The sequence below is a fragment of the Rissa tridactyla genome, chromosome 11, assembly GCF_028500815.1.
Source record: "Rissa tridactyla isolate bRisTri1 chromosome 11, bRisTri1.patW.cur.20221130, whole genome shotgun sequence".
Classification (NCBI taxonomy): Eukaryota; Metazoa; Chordata; class Aves; order Charadriiformes; family Laridae; genus Rissa; species Rissa tridactyla.
Window position 1 is genome coordinate 16849978 of NC_071476.1, and position 22633 is coordinate 16872610.

At 44.6% G+C, this 22633-nt stretch overlaps 1 protein-coding gene across 8 annotated transcripts in view; it reads right to left on the reverse strand.

The window, feature by feature from the left end:
- LOC128916026 (rho GTPase-activating protein 7-like) overlaps window positions 1-22633 on the reverse strand; it is a 61873-nt gene that overhangs the window by 15850 nt on the left and 23390 nt on the right. For 3 of the 8 annotated variants that reach the window (XM_054217151.1, XM_054217155.1, XM_054217157.1), the window contains one exon: window positions 1080-1151. In XM_054217151.1, coding sequence (XP_054073126.1) covers window positions 1080-1151 — 72 coding nt within the window. Of the gene's footprint in view, window positions 1-1079; window positions 1152-1392; window positions 1542-2659; window positions 5759-15832; window positions 16235-17367; window positions 21439-22633 lie in introns of those variants that run through there. The other 5 variants (XM_054217149.1, XM_054217154.1, XM_054217153.1 and 2 more) reach the window with 4 other exon arrangements.

A 22633-nucleotide genomic window follows, 5' to 3' on the forward strand; every position in this document is an offset into this window, starting at 1 on the left:
AGCTGAAGAGTCCCACGCTCCAGCTCACGAGATTTGGCCTTGCAGACGAGGGAACCAGTGAGATCCATCAGTATCTTCTTGGCTTACTTTTCAAACTTAATTTACCCTGTCAAGTCAGGAGACCACATACACAAGAAGGTAATGCAGAGGATTCATTATCCAGAAGCAGGACAAGATGCATTTCCAACAAACTGTGAGACTGACAGCTCATATCATAAAATGTGCCGTAGTCAAAGGGGAAGCATCTCCATGAGCTGTCATGTTTCATAGTCTACAGCTTTCCCATCTGGCTCTATGGCTCGACTTCGATTTCTAATTTTGCAATGAACAGGGGAGGTGGGAATGAGAGCAGGCAGAAGTTACCGTTAGTTCTTTTAAATGTAGTTCTTTGATAAAAAATCTCTCATAAAATTAGATTAGCTTTTGTTACACTCTATGTTTGTAACAATAAACGTATTTTAAAGAAGAACAGCTTAAGGTCTAAGCACAAGTGTTGTCTGAAAATTACACATGTTCTCAACAAATCCACATCTCCCCCACAAGTAAGAAGCACTCTTTGTAGCTTTAGCAACATGGAAACCTGCTGAAATTGCATTGTTTGACTGTGGCTGGCTGCCTCTGAGCATCTGTTTTAAAAACTTATGATTGCAAGATGACTTTTTCCAACATTCTTTTTCAAAACACCAATAAAATAATTTTGCTCAAGACCATGGGCTGGAGAGCCTCAGATGAGTTTTGGTTGCAATCAGTGAGTCGGAAAAACACCTGGGCACTCCAAGGAAAAGAGCCTGAGAAAATTATAAGCAACTGCAAACCACAAAAGCAGATATTTGACTGTGTTACAGTCTAGCATCAACCAGGAAAGATTTGGTCCTTTACAGAATCTCCTGAGTAACCCAATGAAGGTGTCACTTCTGCAAAAGCACCCACCAGGTTGCTATTTTTCTACAGGTTTTCATGAAGGTATCACAGAATTTGGAAGTGCTTCCATCAAAAGTGTCAGGTTCTGAAAGATTATTTACGTAAACAATTGTATTTGAATTCAGTGTCAGCTGTTTGACAAGCCTTTGGGATCATACCTTCAAATAGTTGAGCGTACTGGGGAAAACCGGCAGCTCTCAGCCAGTCGCAGGCTTCTCTGGCTTCAATTTCTGCATTGAGAACACAAAATTTTTCAATTACAGCGCTCACAAGAGCTAGTGCTTTCACAATATAAGCAAGCTAATTTTATCTGGTGGATTCTCAGACGATCCTGCTTATGAATTTTTTGCTACTGTATTGCTAAAAAGAGAGGCATTCTTGTATCCGACGCACTTACCTAGCTCTGGAGTAGCTCCCACTCCAACATGGGATAGATAGCGAACACACGAGAGTCTAGATATGAGCACATACCTGAGGTGTCGTACATCGGCGTACATCCACTACCCCTGAGATTTGGAGAGTGAGGCATCTGTTATATGTCGAAATGAGTCACCAGAGAAGGGTGTACGATACACATGTCTATGCCCTCGTACAGCAAAGCCCATTCATGCATTCCAGCTCTGAGACATGGTGATAAGACACAAACAAATCCTATAAATAAACTTTAAATGCTATCACAACATTAATAACACTGGACACAGCCTAAGCATTCCCAGAACAAGAGTTCTCCGGAGTACCTGTTGCTAGGCTCTATCAATATTTATTTCCTTGCCAACTACCCACGCAACTTGGCAGTCACTGCAGCACAGCAGATGTCAAGAATTAACAGCTCGTTTTGTGACAATTCATAAAGCCCTATGGCCAACACTGTAACATTCCCACCGGAGCAGGAGCAGCATATAACTTCACAGAATCACACAACACTCACCAGATGCCTCAAAAACATAAACATGTTTAGCGTGCGTACGTGCCAGCAGGCTCTAAACTCGGCAAATACTAGAAATGACTGGGTCTGTTGAAGAGGAGAGGATCCCCACGCTACACTTTTGTGCGTGTCCGCGTGCACTCCAGCACACGTTACAACAGACACCAACCAAAAGGCGCAGATTACTTTGAAAAAAATGTTTTAACAGTACCTTAAAATCAAGCACGCTCAGTAGATGATAGAAACTTTTTTAAAGTGCCTTAAAATGGAGCGTGGAACAGGCAAGGGGAACACACCTCTTTCTTAAAACTATTTTCTTTACACATACACTCAAAGATTGGCATCCCAAGGCGCTTCCAAACCTATCCAAATTCACTGCTTCCTTTGCTCTCGCTTCTCAGTTGTAAGTCATCGGGGCAACCGACTGAGGAAACTCATCAGAAACTTACAGAACTTCCACGATTATATTATTCTACTTCTAAACTTTAAATTATTTCCATTATCACTTGAGTCATTTGGACAATGCCATCCATAACAAAGGCTTTTCTGCACAAAACTCTGTGGCTTTTTCATCTGAGAACAAAGCGATACCACAGGATGATAAGGGTGTTTCTACATAAAACAGATGCATGGCTCCTTTTTTTTCCCCCCAAACTGCAGAACAGAAACTAATTTCTTACACAATAGCCTATATACACTACGCCTACATTTATTACTACAGTCAGTGCCATAATTTATCATAATCTTTATCATAACACAGCAGTTTCTGAATACCAAGACAGGGGACTGATAAAACACAAGCATTGTACTCACCGAGCAAAGTAGGAAAGAAAAAAAAGTCTGTAGAAAAGAGCCAGGAGGGTGACCAATCTCACACTAAAAGTCTTCACAAAGACCCAGGGATTCGCACTTTGAAAAACCCAGTAGACTCACTCAGCCAGCTCAGCGATGGCGAAACCGGAGCTGTTCTCCTTCCAGAACTCACTTTAAACTGGTCAACTCAAGCCCGTGCACGGTGTTCCTGAGCCCGCACAGGAGGGCGACGGGGTACGTGTCGAAGCTTCCCCAGTTCCCAATACGTTGAAAGTACAACTTTATTTTTAGAGCAAACCAAGCTGTGACCAGCAATGCCAATAAGAACGGGCTAGAAAAGATTTTCAATGAATATGACTGAAAATACAATGGCGTTCTCACACTTAAGAGGTGACGGGACAAGGACGCGGGAGCTGGGGCAATTTTCTTTGCTAACGTAAATCTTCAGCGCTTTTAACATACCTTTGCACAGTCCCACTTTGCAACGCCACTGCTGTGTTAGGGGACAACACGTGAAGCACTAAAAAGTTCTTCGCCTGCATGTCTACAATTATTTGCCATTAGATTTACTGCAATTAATTCATTGCTAAAGTAACTACTAAAAGGGTGCTACTGATACTGCAATATTTCAGGGACACCTAAGCTGCCTCCTCCCAGTCCTACTGGAAATTGAAATCATAAACGGATAATGGATGCCTAAGAATTTTACTCTAATGAAATCCCCAGACCAACCTGTATTACAATTATAATGATCGATAGGAGAGGAGGAAATAAAAAGGAAATAAGAAATAATTGCTCAAAAGGAAATAACTGCTCTCCATGGGGCCGCACTCAGTACGGATGTGCGAGCCTACTTTGCTTTTATGGCACATGCAGCCTGAAGGACAAGTGAAAAGGTGTTTGATAGTCATGTCAGAATACAGCTGAAGCGCCCCAGCAGTGCTCTCCGACAGGGACCCCAGAGAGTTCTACAGCTCTGGGAATAAAAGTCACAGAGATGTAAAAGAGCAATAATCAGGAGTAGCATTAACGGCTATATTAACGTACCCACCTTGTAACGACCTAAAGTAACGACCACAGTGCTGGCAACGTGCATGATGCTTTAAGGCATGCATTTGAAAGCTGCCAAACTTCGGTTTCCTACCTAAGATTCCCTCAGGAAAAGCAGATGCAATCTTCCTGAAGATTTTTTGGGGCTATTGAGAGGACCCTTACACTATTTTTTTGGCAAGACAAATAGTATAGACAAACCATTTGTGCAGAAGACCCATTCCTAACTTCTGATCCTGGCTTGGCTTCGCGGCCCGTCTGCTCTGCCTCGCCATGCAATGACGGGATGCACCTTCCCAGCCAGCCCCACTGACGGCTTAGAATGCGCTTTCCCATTTCTGCAGTCACACCGTCACTACAAAAGAATCTTCCAGGTTTACTGACCAACTTTTAAAATAGATGTACTAATAAACACAAGCTGATAGCAATTGCTTAGTTCTTCCTGATGTTAGAATAGCTGCTCAGATGCTTGTTGGAGAGGTTAGCCCTTCCAGAATAGAGACTGACACTGGGGGAGCCTTCGGAAAGCCGGTATGGAGCAGCACCCCCAAATACTACTGCAATTGCAGCATCTCTGCTTGTGACCTAGATGTCACATACAAGAGGACGACAATATTTTAACAGAGCTTTTGGGCACTACCCGCACAACAGAAATGGCAGAGCAACACAAACCTGTCACCTCCTTCTCAGGAACTGATTTCATAATTGAGCAGATGAAAAAAAAAATACCATTTCCTCCAAAGCTTAGTGCGCTACCTTGGAGTAGGGGCTGCCAGCAAAATATCCATGCCAAGGCAGCTGTTTCCCCATGGGCTATGGGTGGTAGGTTACCACCAGATGTTTACGGGAAACAACATGCTGTGCCATCCTACAGCTGCACTACGTTATGCAGCTCTGTTCTGTGCTGAAGATGATTCAGTCCAGTCCCACTGAAAACAGCATTCAAAACCACAGCTGTGCCCCAGCCTGCCTGTCCCAGAGACCCCAGCAAACCTCACCCTCCACGCTGCTGCTCCTTTTTCTCCACTCTGGTGCCATTCTGTGCTCCCTGTTCTCCCCGGAGCCCCAGGAGCTACATCAGGCCAGCTAACACCTCCTCTCCTTCATCCACTTGGGCTTAAGACCTGAAAAACCACGTTCCCCTATCTGAGCACTGCCCTGTTTGCAGGCTGGGGAGCAAACGCAGACTCATCAAGTACTTAGAAAGCAGATGCTACAACGCGCATCAAATCCCTATCAGAATGAACATCAGTGTTAACAGGAATGCTTGGACTAATGACAACTGTGCTGACATTTAGACATTCCCTCTGAGGTGTCTTCCTCACAAGAAGAAGCACTTTATGAACAACAAGCAACCGAAACCACCGAGAAGCTGTCTATGAAACAGGCCAGTCAGCCTGTCTACACGATGATCTCAAACTTCAACTAAAAAAAGTGTGTCAAATTGTCCTTCAATTTTTTAAAAAAACACTTGCTCTAACTAAAAGGGGAGGATACAAATTTCTGCTGCAAAGCATTAGCAGGGTGACCCTTATTCTCAGGATGCAGCGTGACTTTTCAGTTGCCCAGATGTGCTGCCAAAGTCCCGTTTCTTTCCCTTCCCCTGCCTGCGTGCTCCCACCCCTCCTTCCACTGATACTGAGCCTCCGCCAGCAGGCCTGGCCGGCCAAACTGACAGGACGCGATTCACTTTTTTGCGCCTGATTTGCGATGCTTTAGCTTTCCGAGATGGCTACCACGCATTCCAATGAGCACCGGTTGCAAGAGCAGGGCAGCGGTGGGGACATGAAAGGAGAGGCATGGCAACATGCAACCGGCCACCAGTGGCTGGCCACCCTTTGGGCAGCTCAGCATAGTATGAAACCTTAGCCTAAACGTGTCGTTTTCCACAGAGGCGTCTCATTCTAGCTCTCCTATTTCTAAGTAACTCTTCAGAATATTTTTAAAAATCATGGTAGATGCATTACTTTTACTTCTATCTTCATACCACATAGTTTTCCAGTTTTGACGGTTAAGAATCGCATGGCGATCGGGTCGTAATTTATTAAAGGGTTTTGTGTTTAAGTCTGAATCATGCAAAACCATGCCAGCGAGCAAACAGGGGTTTTTGAGAGGTTTTCTTCCTGTTTGCAGCACCTCTACAAGCAGCGCTTGACAAAAGGAATGGATTTTCCCAGCACGCCCGGCTAGGAGACACGACACAGCCTCCCCTCCCCACGGCATGTGAGTGCGGACAGGGGAACAGAGCTCTTGACCTTGACTACATATTACACCAATCCGGAAGGAAACGGGGAAAAAAAAAAAAATCCAAATAATTTTGTTCTGTCCCAGTCTCTGTCATTACATAGGAAGATTTTTTTTTCCCCTCCACATGGCGCTAATCCTCCTACAACAGCAACAGACAAGCCCAGAGCCCCCACCTGGAAACCTGCTTGATGTGGCACAGCACAGCCGACCGCTCCAGCGCAGCGAGACATCGCTCTCGTCACCTCTCATCCCCAACAACTCTCATCCCCCCCAGCCTCCCCTGGCGCTGGAGCCATCCAGCAGTGGTGGAGCTCTGCAGTGCATTTCTCCTAGAGCTCCCGAGCCGTCAGCTGGGAGCTGGCAAGTCCTTTACGCAGTGACTCAGATGCTGTCACTACTGGTCGTGCTGGCAGTAGTGGAAGCGGCATGGCTTTTTCAGGGTCCATTTGGAGATAAAATTACAAGTTTCCCGTTGCATCTTTCTGGTCTGTGTATCTTCCCGGGGTTATAAAAATATACATTACTTCCCCATGACTTAAAGCTGCTAATGAGGTATTTCATTTTATACACGCTCCACGAAAAATGCATTTGCTGCTCTAGAACTATGGTCTCCTGAGGATGTTCAGAACCGCATTATATTTGTGACAGGATTTCCAATAACTTTTTTCTTTCTTAAGTTATCTCCTCTTACTATAAAGCGAGTGTCTGAACATGTTGTCTGACCCATGTTGAAGGCTCAAGTGCGATGCTTTCAAAGCAGGGTGTTTGCACCGACCAGGGTAAGCAGCCGGGGACACGTGAAACTCTCAAACTCTCCAAAAGCTGAGATGGATCATCAATAAGTGGAAACGTGCTTGGAATTGCTTGGAATTTTTCCAGGATGATTTAGGGTCCATGCAGATAGTGAATATAAATGTCTGGAAAAGGAAAAGGCTGAAATATTTGTCCTCTCCTTCCTGCTTTACTATTGTGCTGGTGTTTCGGAACCACAGCCAACTCTTCAGTTATCACAGCTGGGAACTGCAATGCACCCCAGTACTTTGTGGCAACCTTAATTGCATCTTTATCCAGCCCCTTGGCATTAGCGTCCTAAGCTGATTACTAGGATGCTCAAAGTGACATTAGGATCTTCACTGGCATCCTTGTCCTTAGCCTCCCACGTCAGTTACTGGGACCTAGACAAGTTTAAAGGCATTTTCTTTGCAAACCACATTAACTAGCTTGTCAGTGTTGACTAATCTTTTAATTGCTTCTACGTAAGTTAGAGAAGGTAGTGTTTGCTTTACAAGAATTTCAATGGGCTCAAAGGAATTAGGTATCTAACTCCTGTCGACTTTAGGAGAAATGAATGTGTAACTCTCTAATTTCCAAATCCACACTTGAAAATTCTTATTCAATTAAATGGGGCAAGAGACAAGGGATTTAGCTCCCTGCAGTCTAATCCCAGACGTGTTGCTGCTCCGCGCTTCGGTCCTGCTGGCTGTAAAGCAGGAGCAGATACAACATTTCTCTGACGCAGAAGCTCCTTCTGGCTGTTTTTCTACAGGACCCTTGTACACGATTGAGAAATATTTGATGTAAAATTCCTGAGAGGAACTGTAACAGGAAGGGTAATTGCTTGCGTCGATTAGAGCCAATATCAATAAACCTGTAGCACAGAAGTAACAAAACCCAAAACAAGCGTATTGTCTGTGTGCTTTCATCATGCAGCACTAAGTTTTCCAAAATGCCGATAATACCACTCCACATGATATAACTTCAACCTACATGTTAGGAACTACTTAATCCAACAGAGATTGGCCAGTAAGCAATTTTATTTCAAGGGTATGCTGTGCTGACCCTGCTTACAGCTGTTGAGTCCAGGTCAATATAATAAAGCTTACTTGGTCAATGTAATAAAATGTGCTGATATTCCAAGATAGGCTGCGAAGTCAGAAAATCTGCTGAGCGTTTCCTAAATGCATCCAACTATGGAGCAAAAGCAGCAGCTACTAGAAGAGCACAACCCAAAGTGTAGGCAGCCGAGGAACTATGGTCATACACTAATCGTAGAACAGTTAGAGGTGGAAGGGACCTTAAAGCCCAGCCAGTGCCACCCCCTGCCCTGGGCAGGGACACCTCCCACCAGCCCAGGCTGCTCAAAGGCCCGTCCAACCCGGCCTTGAACACTTACTAAAGTAGCGCTGTCGGAGAGGAACGGGAGGTCTCTGCAGCACCCACCTGAATCCTTGCCTGAGGACGTACGTGCCGCGGGGCAGCCGGCTGAGCCCAATGCTCCCAGCCTCTCCTCCTGCCCACAGACCCGGCCGGCAACACCCCGACCCCCTGCCCCAAAGAAAAGCCCCACAGCCCAGCCCCACCACCCCCGACCCACCGGGCTCAAAATCCATTCTGACGGATTACACCCTTTTTTACAAAATTTGCTACTGTTTCATATTTTCCTTCCTAACGAATACCTCAAGTGGCGTCGCTGTTACCCAGCGCAGGAAAACCTAGGACTGAGGCAGCGTGCTGCCGAGGAGGTGCTGTGCCTGGCAGGAGACTTCGTCTTCTTCTTGACTTCGGGGGGGACAGAAGGGGAGCTGGGACCCGGCCACGTGGTGCCGTTATTGTGTTGCAATTAGGTCCCTTGCCACAACAGTTTTCACGGAGCAGACAGAACCTTTACTTTTATTTTGCTTATATAGACCTAGTCTAGACAAAAACCAGTTTGTGGTCTGAAAAATTCATTTTTGCAGTTGAGCAATGGATCTGTGTGCTAAAAAACATCAGCATGCGTTGTGACCTTTGCAACTAACTACATTTCTCTGCGTGGACTGTAGTTCATTGCTGCTATGATTTTATTTTCTGCTTTTAATGACGCTGATTAACTGCTCTGACCCAAAATAGCCCCCTCCTCCAAAAAGCTGTAGATGGTGTATTTTGTCACATTAACTTTAAAGAGAAAAAAGAAAACCTTTTGATGTGATTCTTAAGCCAAGATGAGCTTATAGATTTCTAATAAAAATACACGATCAGCCTTTACAACCTGAACAACCATCTTGCGGGGACACTCAACAAGGTACAGAGTGTCATGGAGGCTGGTCTTTGAAGAACATATTGAAAGTGCTAAAACACGTAAAAATATTTCCCTGGGACTTAACTTTAAATCACTAATATCTTCATAGCCGCTGGCCTGTTAGTCATTACAGTTCTATAGGGCAGGCATAAGGATGGGATGCTGTGTTAATTTACAGAGGCCAAAAGATAATTCAAACTCTATGAACTACTCCAGATAAACAGGTCAGGCTCTAAATTTCGGTACAAAAAATTCTTGTGATGTTTAGGCTCTTACAGTTTGGAACTTAAAACACAGCAGAAAAAAAAAAAAGGAGATTGAATGCAGTGGATAAGCAAAAATTTTCTATTTAAAACAAGAATTCTTCTGGGTTGTGTCACTTTTCTTTTATTTAAATGAAGATTTAAGAAGTGAAGTCATGCGTTGTTCTCTTCATTTCATTTACCCCAATCTCATGTGGGTTCATTATACCCCAATGAAATTGAAATTTATAGGTGTTTCATTAGCATCAGATTAGTTTTCCATATAGCAATCAAATGCAAAATTTGCACAGACTTATGATTTATTTTTCATGCAATTGTTTCCTAAACTGGCAATTTGTGCAGCCCAACAAAAAGGATGTTTGATATCGGCACTGGGCTATACAATATAAATGAAATGAAGGCAGTGTGATATATGGGGTCTAGCTGTGATTAACTACGAAAATGCCTTTTTTGCCAGACCCACCCAAAGCAATCTAAAACGTACACACCCGGCACTGATTAAATTCTCAGCTATGTGCTTGGGTTGGGAAGGCAGAACGTGTAATTTAAATCTGGGGATAACATCAGTAGACTGCTTCCATATGACAGAAATGCTTGAGCTAAACCATGCCGTTTCTCTTCCTCACTCTCATTTTCCTTTGGGCATTTGCCATGAGATGACACCTCATAGCCCTAAAATGCTCATTTTATCTCTCTTTTAGGTAGTTAAGTTACTTTAACAATAAACTTATGGCAAGCTTCCTAGTGTTGAGTGGGTAACTGATCAAGAAAAAGCCTACAGAAGATCGTATGGGGGGACAACTTCAGGATGACACAGCATTAAGTGAAGAATTTCTGAAGGCTTTTCAGTGAGGAATCACATTCCCCTCTCTTGATCATTTTATCCATCCCATACTGCAATGAACCTGGGGGATCCTTCCATCAGCCTCAGACTAGAGGACGTCCAGCCCACAGACAGTAAGTTTACGCCCTGCAGAAGCTGATCCTCAGCACCTATATCCGAAGTACGATATATCTGTTTTCACAGGGGTGTCTGGAATAACGATGTCTCAGTTTCAGAAGAGGCATTTGGGTATTTCCACAGTGTGCCAAACCTGGCCACAGACTTGTGGGGCTACCGATGGAGGTTCCCACACCAGAGGGAAAGATGACAAGAAAATCCATTCCCTGCTCACCTGGGCTTTTCCGTTCCCGCTGCGCAGCTCACCAAGGGCCACCTGGCAACGTTACTACAGCCCCAAAGCTCACACGCCATTGTTGGGACCGAAGCCTGGAAAATGGGATCTCTTCCCCCAGTGGCCATCAGTGCATGATTTCCTCTTTTCTGAAACCACTTACCCTTACCGAAGCCTCTCCTGAACCTTTCTGATGTGTCGCATGACAAGCTGATGCAGCTTCACCAAAGCCCAGCCATCAGCCCGCTGTAGGTCAGGGATTCTGTACACAGCATCTCCAAACCCGTTACATCCCACCTTCCTTAGACACCAAGCTTGCTCAAACATGGTGAAAGATAATCCCAGAGACGGTCCTTTAAAACAACTTCAAAAAATACTGCATGAACAAAATTCATCGTTTTCAAAAATGAGCCTGCCACTTCTAAATTCCTCACTCGTACTTAACCAAAACTGCACAAACCCCCCAAGTCACTGAAGTTCTTTCAGACAGGCACCGTGCCAAGCAATGGAGTCACCTCGCATTACAGCCAGGCTTCTTGCATATCTTCATTCTGGTGTCACTGGAATATTTCCCATGCAAATCCATTCACCAGAGATCACCTCACTCCTTTCTTCCCACCGCCCCCTTGCACTGCCGCCCGCAACAAACACTTTTCAGGAATCAAAGCTGAGAGGAATTTCATTTCTGACTTTCTCTTAGTAAGATCCCAAAGTAATCATTTTCCATTTTCCTTGCTGAGGATCTTGAGTTAACACAGGAGATCAAAAAGTATAACTTCAGCTGTGACTCTACTAGCAGGCATCAAGAAAGGTATTTCTATGGAAACAAGTTGTTCAGAGAAAAGCTGCATGATTAATTAAGGAGTTAGACCAACTGGGAGGAAAAATGCAGAGCAAAACACAGGCAATACATCAAGACAGAGTTAAAAGAGATGAATATTAAAGGTAGTGGGGAAGAATTGTCCGTTATAAAGAAGAAAATTAATCAGCTTGATAGAAAAGGATTTGAAATGGGAAATAATCAGATAAAATTAGGAAAAAAACAGGTTAACAAACCCAAAAACTTCCTGACAAGGAAATCCATTGATTGAAGAGTATTTTCCCAAGGACGAAGACTGAAACTTTATCATCTATGACGCAAGGCAGATTAGACAAACTGCTGGGATGTGTAGTTCAGGGAGCAAAGATGTACGAGCGAAAACCTGGACTGCGTGACTATTTTTCTTCTCCTGTGACAAGAGTAAGCTGAATAAAGTCTTTAACCTTGCTTAAAAAGAGGGGAACAATATTGTTAAAGCCAGATTTTTTGGCTATACTAAAGTGTTGTTGAGACGAAGACAAAACATTAACCCATTGTATTAGAAAAGTAGCATCTAGTTATCATTCTGGCCTTGCTGTCTGCGTGAGAACAGAAATATGAGAAAACAAGCACATGCAATGGCCCCCTGAAATTGACAGTAGATTTTTTTTTCCCCAAAAAAGTAAGATAAAATGGTGTGGCTCCAAGTCAGTCAAAAAGCTGTTGGATTATAGCAAACACATCCCCATGGCTTGTTCGGGCTGTTGTCATTCAAAACCGCTCAGACCTGAGTGGGGTTTTTTTTTCAGTATTCACCATCAGAATCTTAAAACATGATTCACATTTTTTAAATAGTTTTCATAGCATTTTCTCCATCTCCCAATGAACTTTGCTTGGCTGCTTTCACCGGGACCTTCCAGTGAAACCTGCAGCAGATAAAGCTCTCGCATTTCCAAGCTCACCTAGGAAACACAGACCTGGAATCTAGAGATACTCCTGCTATGGATTTTGGTCCAGGACAAGGTCAGGTAACCATTACTTGTCACTTTTATTTCTTCCTTTCTAAACTCAGCCTTCAACAATTAGGTCACAACAACCTACAGCGGTAGGAAACGTACCCCTACCTCTATTAGAAATCCCTGCAAAATAAAAGCCCGGGAGAATTCCCCTCCTATTATCAGATACCTCAACTAAGACAGAATAAAACACAAACTCTTTTTTTTAAAGGGAAAGGTAAATCATCTTTGTTATTCCTGTAGCCCTTAGAATAAGTTGGTCCTTTTATACGGCTGTTTACCTGCTGCTACAATAACCACATCTACTCCATGTTGTTATGAAAGGAAATATTGTGGAACTGCTGATCCTGGAAAACAGCATGGAGTGTTGCTTTGTCCAGCAGGTGACCATGACTTGGGTTGATCTTCACTCCCTTAAATCCCTATGCCCCCATTTCCACTAAAATTGTGCAATCTGCGTCTCATTACAGCAGGTCAAATCTCAAGCTGGAACTTAGCTTTTGTCTTCTGTTGTTAAAAGTCAAGCATTCTTTAAAGAGGAAAACACGATGCTATCACAATGAATTCCAGGGATTTTCTCAAGAAACTTTTATGGTTAGACTAAACAAATTGAAGAATTCTTCCAGAACTAGTGAAGTTCCTAAAATGTGGGTGAGAGAAGGTAGCAACAAAGAACGTAACATCTTGTTTCGTAGATACACCAAGAACATTTAACTTGAGAAAGCTTGGGAGAAATGTGCTTGTAGTGGGCGCATGGAGTTCCCTGAGGAGTCTTCCCTCCAGGGATGTATGTCCGTGTCAAACCCTCCCACCTGGCAGCAGTGCACAGAGGAGTTTAACCGCGTGGTGCAGAGAACAGGGTACCCAGAGCAAAATCGCAGCTCTGACCCCCTGCCAACCGAGAAAAACGAGCAGAGTAAACGCTTTGATTTTCTCAATCCCTTATCTTTTTCTCCTATTTCAAGAGCCAATCACAAAGGCAAAGGTGACACTAAAGGCAGAGCCACCAACACTTCTGAAGTCTCCACGTAAAAGCATTAACGCTGCAGAGTACTGACCTGGACACTTGAGGAGCACAGCTCCACAAAACCCGTCCTCACAGGCAGAAGTCTCTGCGGATGGAAAGCCCTCAACTACCTGATGATGCAACCTTAATTTCAGTTCTTTCTACCAAAATTTAGTCAATGTTTTGGATAAACGGAATTGATTTCAAAGCATACTGAATTCAAATTAACACCAACTTCTAGCTGTTGAAGCTTCAAAAAAATTATTTTGCATAGCTTACAGAAAAGAATATGGTTGTTGCTTGTAATTTCTTACTTTTTCTACTCCCAGTAAAGTATCGTCTCTGAAAGGTTTTGCCATCTCTGTTATTAAAGTGCGTTTCTAGAATCATAAGAATACTTGTGCTTGGTTTATTTACACTCCAGCTAGAGAAGGAAATGAATAAACTGCTGAAATGGTTCTGAGAAAGCTTTTATATCACATCTCTTTATATTTGGACCTGAGATATTTGGGAATAGATGACTCTTAACTCTTTTCACGTGCACTATACATAGGCCCATACAGATTTACTGTCATTAATGCCCGGTTTTTGCTCAAAGCAGTATTATTTCACAAAATGCTTTCCCCAGCAAAGCAATCAGGCTGGTATCTGCTGCTCTCCCTCGTAAATCTTTGAAGCAATAACATGTTCCCTAGAAGGGAACCCTAGAGGGATTTCATGTGAGAAACAAACCCAAAAGAGCAAGCCACGGCATAGCCTTGGCAATGTGTGCCAGGTCCTGCTCAGGCACTGAACACAGTGTCCTGCCTTGGACAGTGGCCGTCCTTGCCAAAGACGTTACTTAAAAGGGGAGAGCCAGAGGATCCCATGGGAGGAGACAAAATGTCAAGAAATATATGAAGTTCCTCTACTTAATACGTGTGGAATTGTATGGAAAAATTATCTTCTTTCAACTCTTCCCACATAAGAAGTCAACAGACTGTAATTAGCTTTGATTCACAGAGCCTTCTTTCACCGCCCCTCTGCCCACTGCCGACTGCCTCCTTGGATACATCATCTGCTGCTGGCAGGTGAGCCTGATGGGACGCCGACGTGGAGGTGGCGATGAGGGATTTGCCAGGTACCGGGGCACGCCAGTTCGGAACGGAGATGGGGATTGTTGTATTTCCCTGGCGCGACCCGCTGCTTCTGAAAATTGGTTGTGCTGGTTATGAATTTGAGTCCACCAGGCACAAGTTTCCGAAAAAAAGGAGGGGAAGAAAATCCAGCAGCAAGTGCTCATTCCTGCCCAGATTATAAAATTCGCTTTGATTGCCTAATACACATACTCCAGTATAAATGGTACTTAACTGAGAGAGCTCCTGGTGAACCAGATGGAGTTCAATATAGGACTCAGCTGCCACTGCTCAACATTTAAATTTTACGTGGAGGAAGGAGTTAGGGAAAGAAACAGCTCGTCTTTGTCTCAAATCTGAGATGCAGTCCATAGTCAGCCGTGTCCCATGTTTTCTGAAGTGATTCTGGAATCTATCCGCCCACCGGCTCCTCCCAGGGGCCTCCACACCGACGCCGCAGAGGTTTTGCGTGGATGCGAACCCTTCGGATGCAGCACCACCACTGCGCCAGGCTTTGGGCTTGGTACGCAGGGAAACAGCGTCACAGATGAAACCTCCTCAAGACATTGCAGTGTGCCACCATTCCTTGTGAAGCGGGTGGTGGAACATACAGATGGACAGAGAGACAGGTCCTTCCCTCCGGCATTCAGACCTTGCTGTGATATTGCTGTGAACCAAGTTGAACAGGATCTGTATCCAAACTCTGGATCCCCTTTCAGTCATCATTCTTGAAAAACAGCATAAAAAACCCTGGCGGTTTCCAGCCTGACCAGAAGAGCAGAATAGTCCCTTGTGCTTGTTTCTCTTCCTGTCTTCATTGTATCTAAGCTGTTGAACAAAGCCACTGGACAGAGGATTCCTCAAAGATCCAGTGGATGCTCATTCCAGCCACAAATCAAAGCAGCTGGACAGGTGAATTTTTTGCCAATCAGCCAAAGCCAGTATTCCTAATTTTAGCAGATTGATTTTACACAGGAAAAGACAGTATGTCTTAACAGCTCAGGAAGCGGCGACAAGCAAGTGCCATACTAGATCAAAGACTATCCCAAGCTTATCTGTGCTTGCGGTCAGATCTGCTTGGTTGGAAATCTCCTGAGAAAAGGTTTGCTTGTGAGTTTTTCCAAGAACTTCCTGCTTTTGAGCTAAAAAAAAAAGTCACAGAATTAAAGACATCTGAATTTCAGTATTTGGGAACTGGTGGTCCAGTGTTTTTACCATCTATGTGGCATTGCCATCAACGTGAGCACTGTGATGCAAAAGAACACGTAGTGTTTTATGCCAAGAGAGCTAGGTACAACAGCTGAAATGAATAAGACGCACTAGAATATGTAAACTTTGGAAATCTCTATAATCTATTGGTGAAATTGCTGATTAGAATAGTAAAATCTCAAAAGTAATGAGGTTTTGATAGAATACTGATTAAACCGATTTAGCAAATACTTACTTGAATTCTCCACAATAGTTTGGTTTGTCCACATGCACGTCCTCCTTTCATTATTGGCAAGCATTTGTGAAACCATAATTTTGCTCAGATGAATAACTGGGAACCAATAGATGTTACATACGACTAGCAAATCTGCTGTTCGGTATGAACAACTAGTATCACAGTAACTTCGAGCAGTTTGCATTCCCCTCATAGGCTGAAACTATTTCCAAAGATATTTGATGAGTGTTTACAAATCTATTTCCAAGAATGTGTCAACAAGAGAGAAGGAAAAAAGTGCGGACGTTAATTTGAGCCAAACCTATCGTTCTAGCTTATGGACTGATTTTATGATATAATTTATTTCATTTGCTGTTTTCCCAACTCAAATTTATCATCAACAGATAATTCTTTGAAATCTTTGAGAACTTTCTAGAAAACACCACAATTCTTTTTCTGTGTTTTTTTTTTTTTTCTGTGCACTCTTTTCTGTGACATATACTTCAACTTTTCATTTGAATTACTAATGTTAGGCCTACAGTAAACTCCTGAAAATGCAATTTGGGAGAAATAATAGCCAAAAGACTTCAATAAATAGCCTCGAAAAATCCCATCAGTAGACGTAGCATTTTCATCTGAGAAGCAGAACAGCTTGTATCAGGACCTCAGAGAAGCTGAGACTCATTTTAGTTTTTCACTTTGGCACTTTAAATGAGATGTCGAAGGGAAAAGGAATAAAGCAACCAATGCCGGGCGGGGGGGGGGGGGCGGGAAGAGACCACGAATCAGAAAGGCAAAGTGTAATATTGCAGTACTAACTTTTAAACCTGTTTTCCAAATGGACAAACTGTACTGTCTAGACAGGTAACTACAGAGGATCTCCCGTCGCAGCCATTATGTGGATTGCGACAAGGGCCAAGAAACAGGTCAATATTCTGAATGTTTCAAAAATAATTTCCTTTAGAAAGTGGGACGACCTTGGAAAGACGACAGTGGTGCTCTAATCACAGATTTCATTTTTACATCATTAGGTCTGGAATGAGTGTCAAATCGACTTAAAGCAATATAAAACTGGATTCAAATGTGACAGTAGGCTCAGCCTCTTTAACGGACTATAATGTATCTGAGCAATGCCTCGTAGCTCATTTTAATCTCTACATGGCAATCGTTTACTGAAAGAAGAGAATACACTTCACATAGGACAGCAGCTTTTATAACATTTTATGAATATTTCAAAGCTCATAAAATAAATATTTAATATAATTAATAGAGAATGTCCAGCTGTCACACCTGTGACAGGAATCCCATTTCCCCTCAGTCCAGCGCCCACCTGTCCTGACCTAAATCGCTCTGTCTAACAATGCCGAGAAGAAACTGCTGGAAGGCCTTGGATTGCAAATTCATCCCCTTGAGCTTCCTAAAAGTCAGTTTTCTAACACTGCAGATGGGCACCGCGTAGGGGCAAATAGCTGACAACCGGGGCAGGGATGCCTGGCAGCCCCGGCAGAGTTTTCCTGTCCCCCGCGTCCCCGCTGTCCCCACGCTCCCCCACCTACCAGGCACCAGGAGACCCCGGGCAGCCGCCTCCCGCCCCCGCCGTGCACCGGCCAGGGGGTGGCCGAGCATCCCTCCGGCTGGCCGGGCTGTGGGCCAGCTGCGCCTGCTCAGCGCCACCCAGCTCCCTCGGCGGGGGCTTTCCAACAGGGAAGGGGACGACTCATTTTGCTCCGTGTTTTATGGACCCAGCGTGTCTCTCGTCAGAGTTTAAGTTGTGTACATAACTCGTGCTGACCTCTTCCTTCTTCTCCGAAGCACTCGCCTGAGCCAGATATCTGTCGGGCGTCACAAGGCTGGTTATTTGACGCACTATTTTTAAATAACTCACAAATATTTAAACAACATTTCTGTCAGCGTTACATGTTTAGAAGACATCCAGAAACGTCGAGAGTGTCCGAGCTGGTTGGCCCAGCGCGAGCAGAGCACCGCGGCCGCTCACCGCGTGGCCTGCGACTCACACCGGCGTGGGCAGAGCCCCTGGCCAGCTTCTCGGAGGCTCGCAGCACCCCGGCAAAAAGCCCTTTGGGAGACAAGCTAGGTACTCCCAGCACAACCGTCTGAGCACAACCAAGCCTTAATTGTGGTTTAGTCGGGATTTGCCTTCTAGGAGATAACAAAGGACCCCAAGTCACTAGTGAAGATATCAACAGCCGGTCTTGGTTCTGGGATCTCTGTCAGGTCCTGCCGCCCCTCCCAGCTCCTCTCCTAGAGGAGATGAAAACACCCATCCTGGCTAACCTGGCCATCCATCCAAACCTTTGCCAACCTAGGAGAGGCTGTAAGCCGAGGTCTGAGGACTAACTGAGCAGCATGAAGTGAAGACAAATCCAGTTGGATTTTAATCCTATTTTAAAATTCATTTAAGAAACATGGCTGTATCTTCCCTAACATCTCCATAACAACAACGTCTCTGACACCAGGTGATGGATGTAAAAAGCACCCACTATCCAGGCACTACTGTAAACCAGTTTCTGTTTTGGAAACACAGCAAGGCCAGTAAAGCTTGGTTTTTAAGACCTTAAAGCCTTTGGGCTGGTTATTGAACTACTTTGCTATAACAGACTTTCAAAACTCAAGAGTATTTCACACATTTCGAATTTGAAGCAGCTTGCTGCTAAGCTGTTCAAATAAGAAATACTGACACTAGACCACCCAAACCACTAAAACCCATTGATAAAAGCACTTCAGAGCAAAAGACCTCGCTTTGCTTTAGCTGACTTCAGATTTCAGCAGTGCCCAGTCCTTGCCTGGGGCTGAGGTGAAGCTTGGTGCCAGCCTATGGAGGATGGGAGGTGCGTACGTACTTGTTTGTGTCCAGGCATAGCACAACTCCCAGCTTATGGAGCCAAACAGTTTTTCCTTAGATGGCTGGGCTGTGTAGGCTATTATAGGACGTGGAGTTGGCAGGTCACAAGAGTATGCGTTGTCCTGAGAGAGGGCTGGCAAGACGTATGAAGCAGACTTCAATTCTTCACCTTCTTTTTTAAGCAATGAGGCAGATAAAGGTGGCGGGGTTAGAATAGTAGAAAATACACATGCCATTTCCTCTGCTTGCCAAATATCCACAAAATTACTTGAGCTAAATGTCATGGGCTGGTGCAGAGTTACATTTGGAAGGTATAAGGTACCCGTTAGCTACCTCGGCAAGGCAACAAGTCAAGTACGCATTCCATACGTAAAAGGCTTTAGAAGGATCAAGAAAAAAGTCCGTTATCCTGTCAATACCAGGATGTCAGCCCAGGCAAGAACCTTATAAGTTGTGCCCTTCAGAAGAGCTAAGTTTCTCGCTTTCTGCAAAACACCTTCGCCTAATATTTTGGATAATACAAGTCTTTTACATATTTCTCAGTAAGATGTTTTGCAGAGAAGGTATCATCTCTATGTCTACCACTGGCAGTGAAATAAAAGGATTCAAGCCTTATGATTCAAATGCCTTTTCCAACACCTTCCCCCTATAGACAAAGTAGGAACCCAGATTTCAGCCAGGGACGTGCCACTTTTTGTAGGTGTAAAATAAACCTGACAAGAACGAACGGGCAGGCAAGTGCGTACTGCACTCCGTGTGTTTCTAAAAGTTTAGGGATATTTACCTTTGCTTAAAAAGCACTGCCACATATTTCAGTGACAGGAGGATTTGTCTTGTCTTCCCACGTTTAAGAATAACTATTGCTGTCAGGTTCCAGCTGGATCCAGGGAATGCTGTGAAGTTTCCAGCTGCGGTATTCAGATAGCCCTTACCTCTGATAACACAGAGTGAGGAAGTATCTGGGCTGATAGGACCTGATGGGATGGTTTACATCAATATCACTTACTCAACTCCACTATAACTTTTTGCAGTTCTTGTAAAGGAGACAGGATAGAAACATAAAGCGCTCATACACTCCCTCTTTTCTCCTCTCCAGAAATGCCCCACTTCATCTTTAAGAAGCAAAACCAGCAAAAGTAAAAAAAAAAAAAAAACGGGCACCGCTCCCTTGCAACATCAAGCCAGCATAAGCAGTGACAGCTCTCACATGAAATATTTTACCATTAATGGCTCCAATAGAAAGTTTTCGGGATGATCTATGGAAGCTCTGCAATCAGAAATATTATAAGCTTTGCTCAGCCCCATTTCAAATTGATGGTTCTCTGATGAGAGGGGAGGTGTCCTCCCTTGTACTGTCACATTTGGAAATCCATTTAAGTCCTTTTGATGTTATTTGAATGACCACTTCTGAAAGGTTACAAAAAATGCCGCTAAGCCATATTTGTTTTTTTCTGAGATGTTTGGAAAGTGTAAACACTTAAATCATGAACCAAGTGCATAGCATTCATATTCACCATACCTTTTAAAAGCATACTTAGCATACCACCGAGAAAGATTACGCTGCTGACAGAAATCAAGCGTCTGGATTAATTTAAAGGAGTGCATTTCACAATCCATCATTCCAGAATAGGAGAACAAGGAACTGCTTAGTGAAATTAAATGGTGAGTTACTCTGGAACAAATTAAAGGAAATTCATCTCTGCGCCGTGTCTAGTCCAGACGTGTAATTCAGGGCTGAAGCTATTAAATGCCAAGCAGTCTAGCTGCATTTCATAAAGACTGCATCATTTTACAACCAATATTTATTTATTTGCACTCTTGCACAACATGGAAAGCAGCAGGATTTGTAACACGAGTTGGCAGTTTCAGGCCAGCGCTCTTCAAGGACTTTTTGAAGGAGAGCAGGTGTGGGAAAACCAGCCTGGGAATGGCGGGGCAGAAGCAAAGCCCTGCTGAGCCAAGAGGAGAGCAAATACAGGGGCTGCTCCTGCTGCGGTGTGTTTGAACCCGCAGCAGGGCCTTCTTCCAGCATGTTCTTCTCCTGGGATGCTTGGCTGGCCACCAGTGGTTGGATTTGGTCCATGTCTCTCCACTAAAGGGCTGACCCTGGCCAATGCGCGCCCAGCTGGTTCAATGGGGGCATTCTGGACTGAAGGCTTGTTTTCTTCCGAGAAAAGGATTTACTTGATAACCCAAGAGCCCACATGCAGAGACAGTCAGGCTCAGCAGAACGTACGGTCTACTGAGAAGATTTTACAAACAGTAGAAAGAAAGAAAGAAATTAAGAGAGGAGTGTAATAAGGAATATCCAGCTGCTGCTCTGCCGGGCTCTGACATATCCATAGAATCATACAATGGTTTGGGTTGGAAGGGACCTTAAAGATTATCTAGTTCCAACTCCGAACCTCCAACCCCCAAATCCGCCTCACCTCCCGAATCTGCAACCCCCCCTTAGTGCCCATGTTCCTTCTGGGCTGCGGGCTCCCACCAGGGGCTATGGCCATGTCCCCTGGGGAAAAGTCCTCCTGTTTTCCCATCTGCTTTGCTCTCTTGCTTCCTTTTTCTCACCATGCAAGGCCAAGAAGCGATGGCGAGAGCGAGCAAGAAAACAATCTCTCTCGCACACACATATACATCCTGGTGCAGAGGAAATGTCTCACACCTCCACACCTTCCGTGTCAGCTTGCAAGCAACGGCTCGTGGAGGGGCCCACTGAGGAGCGAGAACACGCACATCTACCCACGGGATGACGGGAGAGCAAGACTTCAGCCAGCTTGAAGCATGAGAGAAATCCTCAGAGCATAAAGCTCCCTTTTCCCAGGTGGGGCAGACACTGGAAGGGCGGGCAGTGAAGCTGCCTTTTAGGCTGGCAAATGGGCAAACCTGAGGAAACAGCCAGAGGTGAAGTGACTTGCTCAGAGGAAGCCTGGACGGGAGTCAGCAGCACTGCCCTGGCTCCTCTCCCTGTGGAGTGAGGGTGCGTAACTTTTCCCCACAGCAGCGTGTGCCCACAGGCTGTGAGGGGCTGTGCCCCTAAGCTGAGAAGTCCGGCTGTGGGTCAGTCCTCCTACAACCTTGCAAGCATGAAATAACAGCCACGAGCTACCACCTGAAGCTTGCCCAGATGCTGCAATTAGCAAACCTGCCAAGTGGATTTCTTATTTGGTAGCAGGAGCTTATTCCTCTCTTTGCTTCCGACCTAACGCATTTAGGCATATCTTGTAAATCTCATACGCTAATCAGCTTGAGAGTCAATGTTTCCGTAAATTCTGATTTCCAAAGCGCTGTGCTTCACCAGAGCAAAAGAGGCATCTCAGTCCCCCAGGTCCTGTCCGCACGCTCTAGAAAGGAGCAGCACATGGGGGAAGGTGTTGCTCTGAAGGGCTAAGCTAAATCGGAGAAGGCAGAGCGAGAGAGGAGATACACTGCCATTGCACGAGGTCCCACCGCAGGTGAAGGGGCCATGCTGAAGGCAAAACCTCCTTACAAACCTCAGCCTTTAGGGCCAGCTTGCTGCCACGCACTGTCTTTTCGGAAATCAGCATGGGATTATCATTTCCATCACCTTAGCGTGAGTAATCCTGCTCTATTCTAAATGGGAGCTTCTGCTGAAATACCGCACGTTTGTTTTTATGCGTTTGGCAAAACACCTTTTCCTTTTATTGCCTTGGCCAAAATCAGCCCAATTTTTCAGGTTGATTGGGCATTTGGCAGTAATGCACCCAAATGGCCCTCTACTGCTGTATGATAACTGAGTGTCGGCACAGGGAGATTTATAGCAGTGAGCCCCAGGTAAGGATGCTCCATTTTCCTGCAGACTGATTAGTACTGTCTAGTCCAGTGCTTTAAGTGTTTTTTCAAAGAACACATTTGAAGAGCTGAAATGGATACGTATTGTCAGCTTCTGGCAGTTTAAATGCAAACAGCTGCCCTGAAAGCTCTGTGCAGTACCACAAAGA